At 36.5% G+C, this 15,039-nt stretch overlaps 1 protein-coding gene across 3 annotated transcripts in view; it reads right to left on the bottom strand.

The window, feature by feature from the left end:
• Positions 1-15,039, bottom strand: part of MPHOSPH8 (M-phase phosphoprotein 8) — a 53,575-nt gene that overhangs the window by 28,475 nt on the left and 10,061 nt on the right. For all 3 annotated transcript variants that reach the window (XM_043574562.1, XM_043574569.1, XM_043574577.1), the window contains exons 2-3: positions 4,019-4,174; positions 805-1,650 (exon numbers count right to left, since the gene is read on the bottom strand). In XM_043574562.1, the coding sequence (XP_043430497.1) occupies positions 805-1,650; positions 4,019-4,174 (1,002 nt within the window). The remainder of the gene's footprint in view (positions 1-804; positions 1,651-4,018; positions 4,175-15,039) is intronic.

Here is a 15,039-nt window from a genome sequence, read left to right as displayed (position 1 = left end):
AGGTAACAGTCCCAAAACTGATACAGCAATATTTTCCTAATCATTTCCCTCATGGAAATGGTATGGTAGACAGACTGGCATGAGTTTTAGTGAGGCTAACACTGCCATAAGTATCTTTGTATACCTAGCTTTTTCTTCCTTTAAAATGACTTCCTTAAGATAAATCCACAAACACAGAATGGATGGAAAAAAAAGATCTTTTTCATAGCCCATGATACTGTATATATGTATACCTTAATAATGTGGAAAATATTTCCATTTTGAAAAGCCATATGAAAATAATTTTTATAATAATGGGATAACTCCTATTAAACATATTTTTGTAAGATTAAAAAAGATTCATAATGTTAGCGCTTATTATTTAAGTAAAAAAGTAGTATATTTTTAAGACCACAGGAAAAATACCACGTAAGGTATGAAAAGCTGAGCTGATGAAGCTTATTTTCAGTTTTACTGCACAATGTTACACATCATCTGAGTAGCCCTGAAAAAAATCCTAGTTTTGTTCACAAATTAGTCCTCAATTTTCTAGTCGTAGTCTAAAAGAAAGCAAATTTTAAGACTAAGAGATTAGTGTGGGAGGTCCAAAAGCTGGATGATCTTCATCATTTATAACTACCTATCCTAATCACACATTAAGGAACTCCCTAACCACAGAAAAACCATTCTTATAGTTTGTTACACCATTTCCACTTTGTTTTTGTAAAGTTTCTTGAACACTCAAAGGAGTGCCAGCTTGACAGGAGCATTTCTGTACTCTGTAAGATTTTTACTGCCCTTCAACTGATCCCCCCAAGTACTTACCTCCCCAGCTGAGTCAGCAGACCTGAGGCCTCTCTCTTCCACACCTGCTCTTGAACTCTTCTGTGTCTGGGCAGGTGCAGGTATCAGCTTATCTAACTCTGTGGTGCTTCTGCCTCTGTCCTGACTCCTTTGCTTCTTATGTATAGGTTTCTTCTCTAGGAAAAGGTTCCTGTTTTCTAGTGTTTTGCTCTCTCTGAGTTCCTCAGTCTTTCTCAGTTTTTTCCTTTTTCTCTTTGCTTTGACATCAGCATCTTCATCGGCACTCACAGAGCCATCTGGCTGTTTATCAAAAACATCCTGAATTGCATCTTGCCCTGCTTTGTCTTTTGCACTTTTAATCTTCTGTTTCTCTTCTCTGTTGTCAGAATGAAAATCTTCATTGTCATCTTCTTGAGAAGGGGAGTCATTAAGTACACTTGATTCAGATTCCAACTGAGATTCAACACATTTCTCTTTTTTTGTTTTTCTGTTTTCTTTGGAATCTTCTCTTATTTTAGCCTTTAAATCTCTTCCTTCACCCTTTTTAACTTTCTTTAATTCCTTAGTTTCTTTTGTGTCCTCTTTTTTGGGCTTTTTGGATTCCTTTATTTCTTCTTTGGCTTCCGAAATTCTTTTCTTTGTCCTCAAATCAAAAACTAAACTTTCAGAAGAGCTCTCCAGGTCTGGTTTGGATTTATCTTTTAGTTTCCCAGTCTTTGCTTTTTTCTTTTTCAGATCATCTGGGCTTTTCTCTTCTCTATGCCTCAATTTTTTCTTTTTCTTCTTTGGAGAAGTATCTTCTTTTGTCTCACTTTGCTGATCACTATCAGAATTTGCCTCAAATATGTCATTATTTAAGGACAGTTTCTATAAGATATAAAAAAGACTTAAATACTCATTAACATAGTAACTGGAAAAGTAGTACGAATGAAATCTAGTAGTAATTTTTTTCCCCAAGTTTCTCAACTTCTTAAAATTATTAATTGAAGTTGTATATGACTTATGTCTCTGATTTAGCAAATAGGTCTTGGTTGTGATACTGAGCATCATTTTAAAATGAAAGCAGATAAACACAGTGAAAAAAACGTTAGTGCCACTGAAGGTCCTAAACTAAAGCAGAAGTGAGTAATAACAGCCTTATGAATGGTGTGTTTTACATGATCTGAAGTTCAAATTTTCCAAAAACACCAAAAAAGTTATCTGTACAGAATTGGCTGTCAAAAAAGTAGTTATCAATCCAAAAGCAAAGTTTTTTTAAGACTGAATCCTAGATGTCCTTAAATTTGCTGTTATATTTCACAGTTACATACGGAATAAGCAAGACTGTACACAAATCTTACTTCCCCAACTGATTTGATTTGTGTTGTATAATCTGAAATACCTCCTATGGAAAATAAAGTTTCCTATTCTAAAAAAACAAAACAAACAAAAACCTTAAATAAACAAACAAAACCACACCTTAAAAATATAATATGTATAGGGGCGCCTGGGTGGCTCAGTCGGTTTAAGGTCCAACTTCGGCTCAGGTCATGATCTTGCGGTGTGTGAATTTGAGCCCCGCGTCAGGCTCTGTGCTGACAGCTCAAAGCCTGGAGCCTGCTTCAGACTCTGTGTCTCCCTCTCTCTCTGCCCCTCCCCTGCTCATGCTCGCTCTCTCAATAATAAATAAATGTTAAAAAAAAAAAATAAAGAAGATTTATTATATGTATAGACACAGAAACACTATGCAAACACTATGCAGTATTTTCAGCTCCCATTTCCCCAAATTCTTTTCTTCTAAATGACTTGGGGGTAGAAAGGGAGGGAAAAGATAGGTACATTTACAAAATGTTTTCCCTACAGTGTGTAAGAAATGAATGCCACTAAGGTTACAGAGACAGTGAGAATATGGTGGAATTGGCATAAGTTTTTCAATTTCCCAGAAGCACTTCATAAAAAGACAAGACTAGGGTGCCTGGCTGTCTCAGTCAGTAGAACATGTGACTCTTCTTTTTTTTTTTTTTTTTTTAAAGAATTTTTTTAAATGTTTATTTTTGAGAGAGGGGGAAGGGGCTGAGAGAGAAGGGGACAGAGGATTCAAAGCGGGCTCTGCGCTGATATAGGACTCAAACTCACGAGCTGTGAGATTGTGATCTGAGCCACCCAGGAGGCCCTGCAAGTATTTTTTTTAAATGTGGTTGATACTCAAATTGTAGGGAAAAAAGATCAACATTCAGTCCTTAAAATAAAGACTTCAACTAGGTAAGAATCTATTTCTTGTGAAAAATTTTCACCATATAGTTCTAAGTTTGAGAACCTCTGCCAATATTCTAAAAAAAAAAATAATTTCTAATGGAAAAGAAAAAAGCAAGAGCAAGTTGAGAAAGAGTTGGTTTAATTTATAAAATAGAAGCTTGGAATGAAATTTACATGGGAAAGAACAATGGGAAAGTCTTATAAGATTCATAAATAAAGCCAATTATTTGTGGAAAAAGAGGACCAAGGATAAAACAATGGACAAATTCACAGAAGAAAACCCTCACCCTAACTTTTGCATCTGTTTTAATATTATCCCACTCTAGCCCACCATCAAATCTTTTTTCAAACTGATTACAGAACTTTAACTTATCTAAGCTCCTCTGATCTCTTTATCCTTACTATCAGAAAAAGCTTACTAAAGCAATAAAGTAGCTAAAAACTAAAGTGGGAATAGAAGAGAAAAACAAAAGACCTGGATAATCAGCTCTGTGCATAATCTGTAACAGATTAAAATTTACAGCTTTATATAATGATCTAAGATTTATTTTATTTTAATTAGCATAAAAATCAGACATAAGAAATGTGTTAATAATGCAGACAAAATATAAAGTATGCACTGTACAGTAGTAACATGAATAGTACAGAATATATTCTTAAGGTACATAAAAACAAGATGCTCAAATCATAGACAAATAAAGTTCCGACATGTTTTTAACCCCCCCACTTTCACCTTACTGTTGACTGGAAGGAAAATATTAATCAACACGTACAAACTATACTTGTTCATCAACCGTGATCATAGGTTGACGACAGAAAGAAGAGTTTGGCAAAAATCAATATAAGCATTCTATGACAATCAAGTGGCTATACAGAATTTATAATAGGAATACTATATATTTTATTACCATTTGTAAATTTTTACTGCACATTCCTTATACCAGTAAAATTTGTAATAAGTTTATTATACTAAAAAAAGAAATATGAACTAACATGATACCTGAATATCCTTCTTGACTGGTTTAGCTTTGTTCTCCACAACTTTCTTCCTAAATTCGAGAAGAACTTCTTTACAGTCCTCAAGATGAATCTCAGGCTCCCAAGTATCATCATCTGATGTGTACCCTTTCCATCGAACTTTGTAAAGGATTTTACCCTGTTACAGAATTAAAAACAGGCAAATAAAGGACATTAAATTTGATAATATAAGTGATTAAATTTCCAAAAACATAAAACCCTGAGAATGCATGAATGAACTTGAAATGGAGATTAACATCATTATAAAGTATGTTCATCTCTTGAAGCAAGTGGGTTTAAGAAAAAACAGTGCCACACCAGGGACGCCTGGGTGGTTCAGTTGGTTAAGCATCCAACTTTGACCTAGGTCATGATCTCGCCATTCCTGAGTTTGGGCCCCGTGTCAGGCTCTGTGCTGACAGCTCAGAGCCTGGATCCTGCTTGGATTCTGTGTCTCCCTCTCTCTCTGCTCCTCCCCCACACACGCTGTCTCTCTCTCTCAAAAATCAATAAATGTTAAAGAAATTTAAAAAAAAGAATGAAAAAACAGTGCCACACCAAAACTAAAAATAAACAAATGGGACTATATCAAACTAAAAAGCTTCTACACTACAAAGGAAACCACTAATAAAATGAAAAAGCAACCTACTGAATCGGAAAATATTTGCAAATCACATGTCTGATAAAGGGTTAATATCCAAAATATATACAGAACTCAAACAACTCAATAACAAAAAACCCTCAAACAATCTGATTAAAAATTGGGCAGCAGATCTTTCCAAAGAAGACATATAGATGGCCAAAGGGGGGGGGGTGTGGAGTACAGATGGCCAACAAATACATGATAAGATGCTCAACACCACTAATCATTAGAGAAATGCAAATCAATAACACCATGAGATCTCATTATAAAAAAGAAATAACAAGTATTAGGAAGGATGAGGAAAAAAGGAAACCCCCTGTGCAATGTTGGTGAGAATGGAAACTAGGTTAGCCGCCATGCAAAAACAGTATAAAGGTTCCTCAAAAAATTTAAAAAACACAAACTACCATATGACCTAGCAATTCCATTTCTGGGTATTTATCTGAAGAAAACAAAAATGCTAACTTAAAAAGATATATGTACCCCCATGTTCACTGCAGCATCGCTTCAACAGCCAAAGAGTGGAAATAGCCCAAGTGTCCTCAACAGATGAATGAAGAAAATGTGGTGCATGTGTGTGTGTGTGTGTGTATACACAAACTTATGTATATGCACATGTGCGCGCACGCGCACGCACACACATGCACACAAATGGAATATTATTCGGCCATAAAAAAAGAATGGAATCTTGCGCCTGGCAACATGTCTGGACTTCAAGGACATTATACTAAATAAAATAAGTCAGACAGAGAAAGACAAAACTGCATAATCTCACTTATGTATGGAAGGTAACAAAACAAAATGAAAACCCAAGCTCACAGATAAAGACAACAGACGAGGTTGCCAGAGGCAGGGGTTAAGAGTAGAAGATACAGATGAAGGGGGCAAAAGGCACTTCCAGTCATAAAACAAGTCATGGGGATGTAATGTGCAGCATGGTGACCACAGTTAATACTGTACTGCATACTTAAAAGTTGCTAAGAAAGCAGATCTTAAAAGTTCTCATTGTAAGAAAACGTTTGTAACTATGTAAGGTAACAGATGCTAACTAGACTTACTGTGATGATTTTGCAGTGCATAAAAATATTGGATCATTATGTTGTACACCTGAAACTAATACTAATACTACTGGTATATGTCAATTATACCTCAATTTTTAAAAATTAAAATACATAAACAGTATTACTGATCTACTTTTCATAAATTGAAGACTGAGGTCCTTCTCTGATTATATAAGCAACATGTAATCTTTGAAAATCAATAAAAAGCAGGAAAAAACCCAAAAAACACCCATAGAGTATTGATAACGATTTGACCTATTTCCCACTCTTTACATTTACAAATATATTTACAAATATGTAATTATAACTACGTATTAAACACATATTGCTTAGAACACTAAGTGTATCATTTAGATACTTATCTAATACTATGATTTTACTTTCTTTTTTCACCTAGATATGGAACACTTCTTGTTTTAATATTTTTCAAAAGCATGATTTTTACTGATTGTTTTAAATACAATAAAAAATACAAAAAACCTCTCCCTTTGGAAACCAAAGGTTGTTTTGTTTCCAATTTCTTTTTAAACAAAGCTGTTACATACTTGTGCATCTCTCATCAGGTTGCTAGAATAAAGTCCCCAAAGACAGATCAATTGGGTCAAATGATAAAGCCATTTAAACACTGTTAAGGGGTACCTGGGTGGCTCAGTTGGTTGAGCCTGCAACTTTGGCTCAGGTCATGATCTTGCAGTTTGTGGGTTTGAGCCTTATGTCAGACTCTGTGCTGACAGCTCAGAGCCTGGAGCATGCTTCAGATTCTGTGTGTGTCTCTCTCTCTGCCCTACCCCCATTCACATTGTCTCTCTCTCCCAAAAATAAATAAACATTAAAAAAAAATTTTTTAACAGTTAAAACACACTGCCAGAAAAAATATTTCTAGAAAAGATGTTCCAATTTACATTTCCACAAGATAAAAGAGCTCATCTCTGTATATCTCTGCAAACTATAGCAGGGCCTATCTCCTATTTTAGTTTGGTCATTCTGTGAGCTAAGAATGGTTTTTACATTTTTAAATGGTTGAAAACAAATCAAAAGAATAATTACATACAAATCAAGTGCTTTATAATCTGTCATGCATGGCCTAAATCTTGGCATTTGTTAGCTCATTTAATCTTTACAACAACCCTGTGAAGTACTATTACTCATTTTATAGAGGAGGAAACTGAAGCTTCTAGAAAAAGTAACTAGTAAAGATTACACAGCTAAAAAGTAATTCGGCTGAAATTAACACCCAACGGCACTTAACCAGCTTCTGCATATGAAAAGTTATATCCAACTCTGTGAGGATAGTATGTATAAGTATCCAAAGGTGGATGCAGTTAACATAGCCTAGTGAGGTCCCAAGAGAGAAGATCACGGTCTTTGAGAGAAGGAAGGATTTTTAGGATAATGAGGTCATGCCTTCCCCATGAACATTAACTTTAAAAGCTAATTTTGCCTCTCAACCTACAAAGTATAATATTTACTATATGGCAATTTACCAAAGTCTGCTGACTTCAGCTTTATGATCACTTACATAATTATTATTAAGCCATTCACATTTTTTCTTTCAAGAATTACCTGCAATATGCCCACTTTAACCACTGCTATTTAACACTGTACCATGAGTTCTAGCCAGAGCAATTAGATAAAAAGATGTAAAAGGCATTCAAGTTAGAAAGGAAGAAATACAACTACATTCACTCTATATAGAAACTCCCAAAGAATCACAAGAAAACGACTAGATCTAATGAATGAATTGAGCTTGAAGAGTACAAGAATAACACACAATCATCAGCTGTGTTTCTACACACATGTAATGCACAGTCCAAAAAGGGAATTGTTTTTGCCTTCAATTTTTATTTTAATTCCAGTTAGTAAACATACAGTGTAATATTAGTTTCAGGTGTACAATACAGTAGTTCAACACTTCCATAATCACCCTGTGTTCATCATGACAAGGGCATTCCTTAATGCCCCTCACCTATTTAACCCGTCCCCCCACCTACCACCTCTCTGGTAACCTTCAGCTTGTTCTCTATAATTGTCTGTTTCTTGATTTGTCTCAGTCTCTCTCTTTTTGCCCTTTGCTTGTTTGCTTTGTTTCTTAAATTCCACACGAACAAAATCATACAGTATTTGACTCTGACTTATTTCACTTAGCATTATCCTCTCTAGCTCCATCTATGTCATTGCAAATGGCAAGATCTCATTCTTTTTGATGGCTGAATAATATGCCATTGTATATATATATATATATATATATATATATATATATATCACATTTTTATTCATTCATCAACCGATGGACACCTGGGCTGCTTCCATTCTTATTATATCCAATGCTGCTATAAACACAGGGTGCATGTATCCCTTTGAATTAGTGTTCTTGTACTCTTCGGATAAACACCCTGTAGTACACTAGACCATAAGGTAGTTCTATTTTTAACTTTTTGAGGAACCTGCATACCGTCTTCCATGGTGGTCACACCAGTCTACATTCCAGATAACAACACAAGAGGGTTCCTTTTTCTCTACATCCTCGCCAACACCTGTTGTTTCTTGGGTTATTGATTTTAGCCATTCTGATAGATGTAAGGTGATATCTCATTGTAGTTTCGATTTTCATTTCCCTGATGATAAGTGATGACGGGCATCTTTTCATGTGTCTGTGGCTATCTGTATATCTTCTTTGCAAAAATGTCTGTTCGTGTCTTCTATTTATTTCTTAACTGTATTGTTTTTGGGTGTTGAGTTTTAGAAGTTCTTTATATATTTTGGATAGTAACCCTTTATTAGATATGTCATTTGCAAATATCTTCTCCCATTGTTCCTTCACTGTGCAGAAGCTTATTATTTTGATGTAGTCCCAATAGTTTTTTGCTTTTGTTTCCCTTGCCTTAGGGGATAGATCTAGAAAAAAGTTGCTATGGCCGATGTCAGAGAAATTACTACCTGTGCTCTCTTCTAGGATTTTTATGGTTTCAGGTATCACATTTAGGTCTTCAATTCATTTTGATTTTTTTTTTTCCTGTATGGTGTAAGAAAGTGTTTCCAGTTTTCCTCTCCCCACCCCCCATTTCCCCATTTGTTGAAGACACTGTCCTTTTCCCAATGGATATTCTTTCCTGCTTTGTCAAAGATTAATTGACCATGTAACAGTTAAGAGGCTGTCCTTTTCCCATTGGAGGTTCTTTCCTGCTTTGTCAAAGATAAATCACCATATGGGGCGCCTGGGTGGCTCAGTCGGTTAAGCGTCCGACTTCAGCTCAGGTCACGATCTCACGGTCCGTGAGTTTGAGCCCCGCGTCGGGCTCTGGGCTGATGATGGCCCAGAGCCTGGAGCCTGCTTCCGATTCTGTGTCTCCCTCTCTCTCTGACCCTCCCCCGTTCATGCTCTGCCTCCCTCTGTCTCAAAAATAAATAAACGTTAAAAAAAAACAATTAAAAAAAAAGATTAATCACCATATAATTGTAGGTTTACTTCTGGGTTTTCTATTCCATTGATCTATGTGTCTGTTTTTGTCCCAGTACCATACTGTTGACTACTACAGCTTTGTAATATAACTTGAAGTCCAGAATTGTGAGGCCTTTAGCCTTGCTTTTTTTCATTCTTTTTTTTCCCCCCAAGACTCCTTTGGTTATTCGGGGTCTTCTGTGGTTCCATACAAACTTTAGGATTTTCTGTCCTAGGTTCCATGAAAAATGCTATTGGTATTTTGACAGAGATTACATTAAATGTGTAGACTGCTTTGGGTAGTACAGACACTTTAACAATATTTATTCTTCCAATCTACAAGCAGGAATGTCTTTCCACTTCTTTGTGTCATCTTCAATTTCTTTCATCAGAGTTTTATAGTTTTCAGAATACAGGTCTTTCACCTCTTTGGTTAGGTTTATTCCAAGGAATTTTATTATTTTTGGTGCAACTGTAAATGGGATCATTTTCTTAATTTCTCTTTCTGCCACTTCACTACTGGTGTACAGAAATGCAACAGATTTCTGTACATTGATTTTGTATCCTGTGACTTTACCAAATTCGTTTATCAGTTCTAGCAGTTTTTTGGTGGAGTCTTTGGGGGTTTTCTGTATAGAATATCATGTTATCTGCAAATAGTGAAAATTTTACTACTTCCTTACCAATTTGGATGGCTTTCATTTCTTTTTATTGTCTGACTGCTGTGGCTAGGACTGCCAGTACTATGTTGAATAAAAGTGGTGAGAGTGGACATCCTTGTCTTATTCATGACCTTAGGAAGAAGCTCTGTTTTCCCCATTAAGGATAATGTTAGTTGTGGGTTTTCCATATATGGCCTTTATCATATTGAAGTATGTTCCCTCTAAACCTACTTTGTTGAGGGTTTTTATCATGAACAGATGTTATACTTTGTCAAATGCTTTTTCTACATCTATTAAAATGATCCTACAGGTTCTTTTCTTTTTTTTTAAGTTTATTTTGAGAGAGAGAGAGTATGCATGCATGTGCAAGGGGGAGAGAGAGTGGGGGAGACACAGAGAGAGAGAGAAAGAGAGAGAGAGAATGAATCTCAAGCAGGCTCCATGCTGTCTGCACAGACAGTTTTGTGGGGCTTCATCCCACAAATCATGAGATTATGACCTGAGCTGAAATCAAGAGTCAGATGCTCAACTGACTGAGTCACCGGGATGCCCCATTATCCTTTCTCTTACTGAAGTGATGTACCATGTTGATTGATTTGCAAATACTGAACCCTTGCAACCCAGGAATAAATCCCACTTGACCACGGTGAATGATTTTTTTAAATGTATTGTTAGATCTGGTTTCCTAGTATTTTGTTGAGAATTTTTGTATCTGTGTTCATCAGGGATATAGGTCTGTAGTTCTCTTTTTTAGTGGTGTCTATCTGGTTTTGGGATCAGGGTAATGCTGGCCTCACAGAATGAATTTGGAGGTTTTCCTTCCTTTTTAATTTTGTGGAATAGTTTTGAGAAGAATAGGTATTAACTCCTCTTTAAATGTTTAGTAGAATTTTCCTATGAAGCCACCAGGTCCTAGACTTTCACTTGTTGGGAAATATTTTAATAGTAACTCAATTTCTTTGCTGGCTATTGGACTGTTCAAATTTCTATTTCTTTCTGTTTTAGTGGTTTATATGTTTCTAGGAATTTATCCATTTTTTTCTAGGGTGTCCATTTTGTTGGCATACAGTTTTTCATAATATTCTCTTATGATTATATTACTATCATGTTAGTTGTTACTCCTCTGATCTCATTTGTGATTTTTATTTCAGTCCTTTCTCTTTTTTTCTTGATATCTCTGGCTAGAAGTTTATCAATTTTACTTTTTCCAAAGAACCAGCTCCTCGTTTTATTGATCTGTTCTTTTGGGTTTTACTTTTTAGTTTCTGTATCATTTATTTCTGCTCTAATCTTTATCATTTCCTTCCTGCTGTTTTTTTCTTCTTTCTTTCTTTTTTGTTATTCTTCTAGCTTCTTTAGACGTAAGGTTAAATTGTTTATTTGAGACTTTTCTTGCTTCTTGAGGTAGGCCCATATTGCTATAAACTTCCCTCTTAGGACTACTTTTGCATCATCCCAGAGGTTTTGGACTGTTATGTTTCAATTTTCATTTGTTTCCATGTACTTTTTAATTTTTTTTTAATTTCCTGGTTTACCTATTCATTGTTTAGTAGCATGTTATTTAACCTCCATGTATTTGTAGTCTTTCTAGATTTTTTCTTCTGGCTGACTTGCAGCTTCATAGTGTTGTGGTCAAAAAGATTTATGGTATAATTTTGATCTTGAATTTGTTGAGCCTGGTTTTGTGAGCTGATGTGATCTATTCTGGAGAATGTTCTGTGTGCACTTGAAAAGAATGTGTATTCTGTTCTTTTAGGATGGAATATTCTGAAATTATCTGTTAAATCCATCTGATCCAGTGTGTCAATCAAAGCCATTGTTTCCTTGTTGATTTTCTGTTTAGATGATCTACTGATGTATGTTGGGATGTTAAAGTCCGCTACCATTACTGTATTATTATTGGTTCGTTCCTTTATGTTTGTTACTGTTTTATGTATGGGCGCTTCCAAGCTGGGTGCATAAATATTTACAACTCTTGTATCTTCTTGTTCAATTGTCCCATTATATAGTGTCTTTGTTTCTTGTTACAGTCTTTATTCCCAAGTCTATTTTTTCCAACCTAAGTATCATTACTCCAGCTTTCTCTTGATATCCATTTGCATGACAGATGTTTCCTCATTCCCTCACTTCCAATCTGCACATGTCTTTAGGTTTAAAACAAGTCTCTTGTAGGCAACATATAGATGACTCTTGGTCTTTTATCTATTCTGTCATCCCATGTCTTTTGATTGGAATGTTTGGTCTATTTACATTCAAAGTAACTATTGGTAAATATGTATTTATTGACATTTTATTGCTAATTTTGTGGTTGTTTCTGAAGATTTTCTCTGATCTTTTCTTTCATGTTTTGTTGATTTTCTTTACTGATATATTTAGATTTCTTTCTCTTTTGTATGTTTATTAGTGGTTTTTGACATGGTTCCCATTAGATTTGTATATAACCTCTTTTACATATAGTAGTCTATATTAAATTGATGGTCATTTAAGTTTGAGCTCATTTTCTCTCCTCTACTCCCCACATTGTAGGTTAAGTATATATTAGTATATCTTACGTCCTTTCTTTTGTGTATGAGTTCCTTGACTGATTTTTTATAGAAATATTCATTTTTACTGTATTTCATACCTCTATACTGTCACTTTTGGTCTATCTTTTCAAAGAGTCCTCTTTAACAGTTCTTTCAGGGCTGGTTTAGTGATTATTTATTTATTTATTTATTGCCCAGGAAACTCTCCTTCTATTCTGAATGATACCCTTGCTGGACAGGGTATTCTTGGCTGCAGATTCTTCCCATTCACCACATTGAATACATCATGCCACTCACTACCAGCTTGCCAAGTTTCTGCTTAAAAATCTCCCGCTAGCCTCATGGGCTTTCCTTTGTAAGTTACTGACTTGTGTGTTGCTGCTTTAAAAATTTTTTCTTTCACTGTATTTTGCAAATTTAATTACAGTATGTGTTGGCATGAATCTGCTTTGTTGATTTTGATGGAAGTCCTCTGTGCCTCCTGGATATGGATATTGGCTTCTTTTCCCAGATTAGGGAAGTTTTCAGCTTTTATTTCATTAAATAAAATCTCTGCCCCCTTTTCTCTCCCTTCTTCTTCTGAGACTCCTATAACATTAATATTGATTGATGGTGTCACTGAGTTCCCTAAGCTATTCTTTTTTTTTTTTTTTTTTTTTTGTCTTTACCTATTTTTGAGAGAGAGACAGAGACAGAGTGTGAGCGAGGGAGGAACAGAAAGAGAGGGAGACACAGAATCTGAAACAGGCTCCAGGCTCCGAGCTCCCAGTACAGAGCCCAATGTGGGGCTCGAACTCACAAACTTCAAGATCATGACCTGACCCAAAGTCAGACACTTAACTGACTGAGCCACCCAGGTGCTCCATTAAGCTGTTCTTAAATTTAATTTTATTATGTTTTTAGAGAGAGATTGTAAACAGGGGAGAATAGCAGAAGGAGAGAGAGAATCCATGGCCAGCACAGAGCCCAACGTGGGGCTTGATACCACGATCCTGGGATCATGATCTGAGCCAAAATCGAGTCAGATACTCAACCACATGAGCCACACAGGAGCCTCCCTAAGTCTATTCTTGTTTTGTGTAATTCTCCTTCTGGCTTTTGTTCAACTTAGTTACTTTCCATTACGGTCTTCTAGGTCATGAATTTGTTTCTCTGCTTCTTCCATACTGCTATTCATTTCATCAAGTGTGTTTCTCACTTGTTTATTTAAGCCCTTTATCTTTGCTATGTTATTCCTTATCTCTGTGTTAAGGGTATCACTCATGTCTTCCACTCTTTTCTCAAGTCAAGTGAGTATACTTATGATCACTGCTTTAAATTCTCTATTAGGCATGTCATATATGTTTTGCTTAGATCTCTGACCATAGCCTTGTCCTGTTTTTTCATTTTGGATAAATTTCTATGTCCTCATTTTGTCTGCCTCTCTGTTTCTGTTAAGAAAGTCAGCAATTTTATATATACAATGAAATACTACTTGGCAATGAGAAAGAATGAAATCTGGCTATTTGTAGCAACATGGATGGAACTGAAGAATATTATGCTAAGTGAAATAAGTCAGTCAGAGAAAGACAGATACCATATATTTTCACTCATATGTGGATCCTGAGAAACTTAAGAGAAGACCATGGGGGAGGGGAAGAGGGGAAAAAAAGTTAGAGGTAAGGAGGAAAACCATAAGAGACTCAAATACTGAGAACAAACTGAGGGTTGATGGGGGGTCGGGGAGAGGGGAAAGTGGGTGATGGGCATTGAGGAGGGCACCTGTTGGGATGAGCACTGGGTGTTGTAAGGAAACCAATTTGACAATAAATTATATTATATAAATACACACACACACACACACACACACACACACAAAAGAAAGTCAGCTATGCCTTCTACTCTTGAAAGTAGTAACTTTATGAAGAGGATGTCCTGGTGTGCCCTGCAGTGCAGTGTCCCCTGTTCACCAGAACCTGGCACTTAGAGAGTATCGTATGTTGCTTATACTTGGCTGTTGTATCTTAGTCACATTTCCTTTCAGTGCAATTGTTTGCACTGACTCTCTACCTTTGTGGGCTGTGCCTGCTCTCTGGTGTTAGTGGGACCCAGGCAAGACAGCTCTGAGGGGGGCATGCCCATCAGGGAGCTTGGGAGCAGGATGATGTTGTTAGCAAATTTTGGGTTGGGCCACTAGTCCAATGCTGGATTCCTTGAAGTGCTATAGCAGCTGGGAGCTGTGCATGGAGGTGGCAGGGGCTAAAAGGCTGGCATGGTGCATGATGATAGCTGGGTATGGGTGGGCCTGGTGCACGAGAGTGGGTGGGAGCATGTGGCTGGGTGCAATATGCTAGGTATTGGAGTGAGCGTGCGTGGCTTTAACAAAATTCATCCTGAGTCCAGGACCAAGGTTAGCAGGCCTGGAGCGGGCGAGTTCTCAGGAGAAATCATGGGCACGGCATACTGCTAGCACATTAGGTAGCAAGTGTTTGTGCAGCTCTGCCTCCTATAGGTGGCTCTGAGTTTAGGCTGGTGGGAGTGGAGAGGAAAACAGCACCTGCCAGCTCCTTTGTTTTCAAAGAAGTCCCCCAACATGGTCCAAAATCAGTATGAACAGATCTGTCTCCTCTATGCCCCCAGTGTTGTATGCATGCTGTTTTTATGTTGCCTCTCCACAAAAGTTGCTGTCTCTTTA

Source organism: Prionailurus bengalensis, chromosome A1, assembly GCF_016509475.1.
Source record: "Prionailurus bengalensis isolate Pbe53 chromosome A1, Fcat_Pben_1.1_paternal_pri, whole genome shotgun sequence".
In the NCBI taxonomy this organism is placed as follows: domain Eukaryota; kingdom Metazoa; phylum Chordata; class Mammalia; order Carnivora; family Felidae; genus Prionailurus; species Prionailurus bengalensis.
Note: the sequence above shows the minus strand (reverse complement) of the source record. Positions and strands in the feature narration are given on the sequence as shown.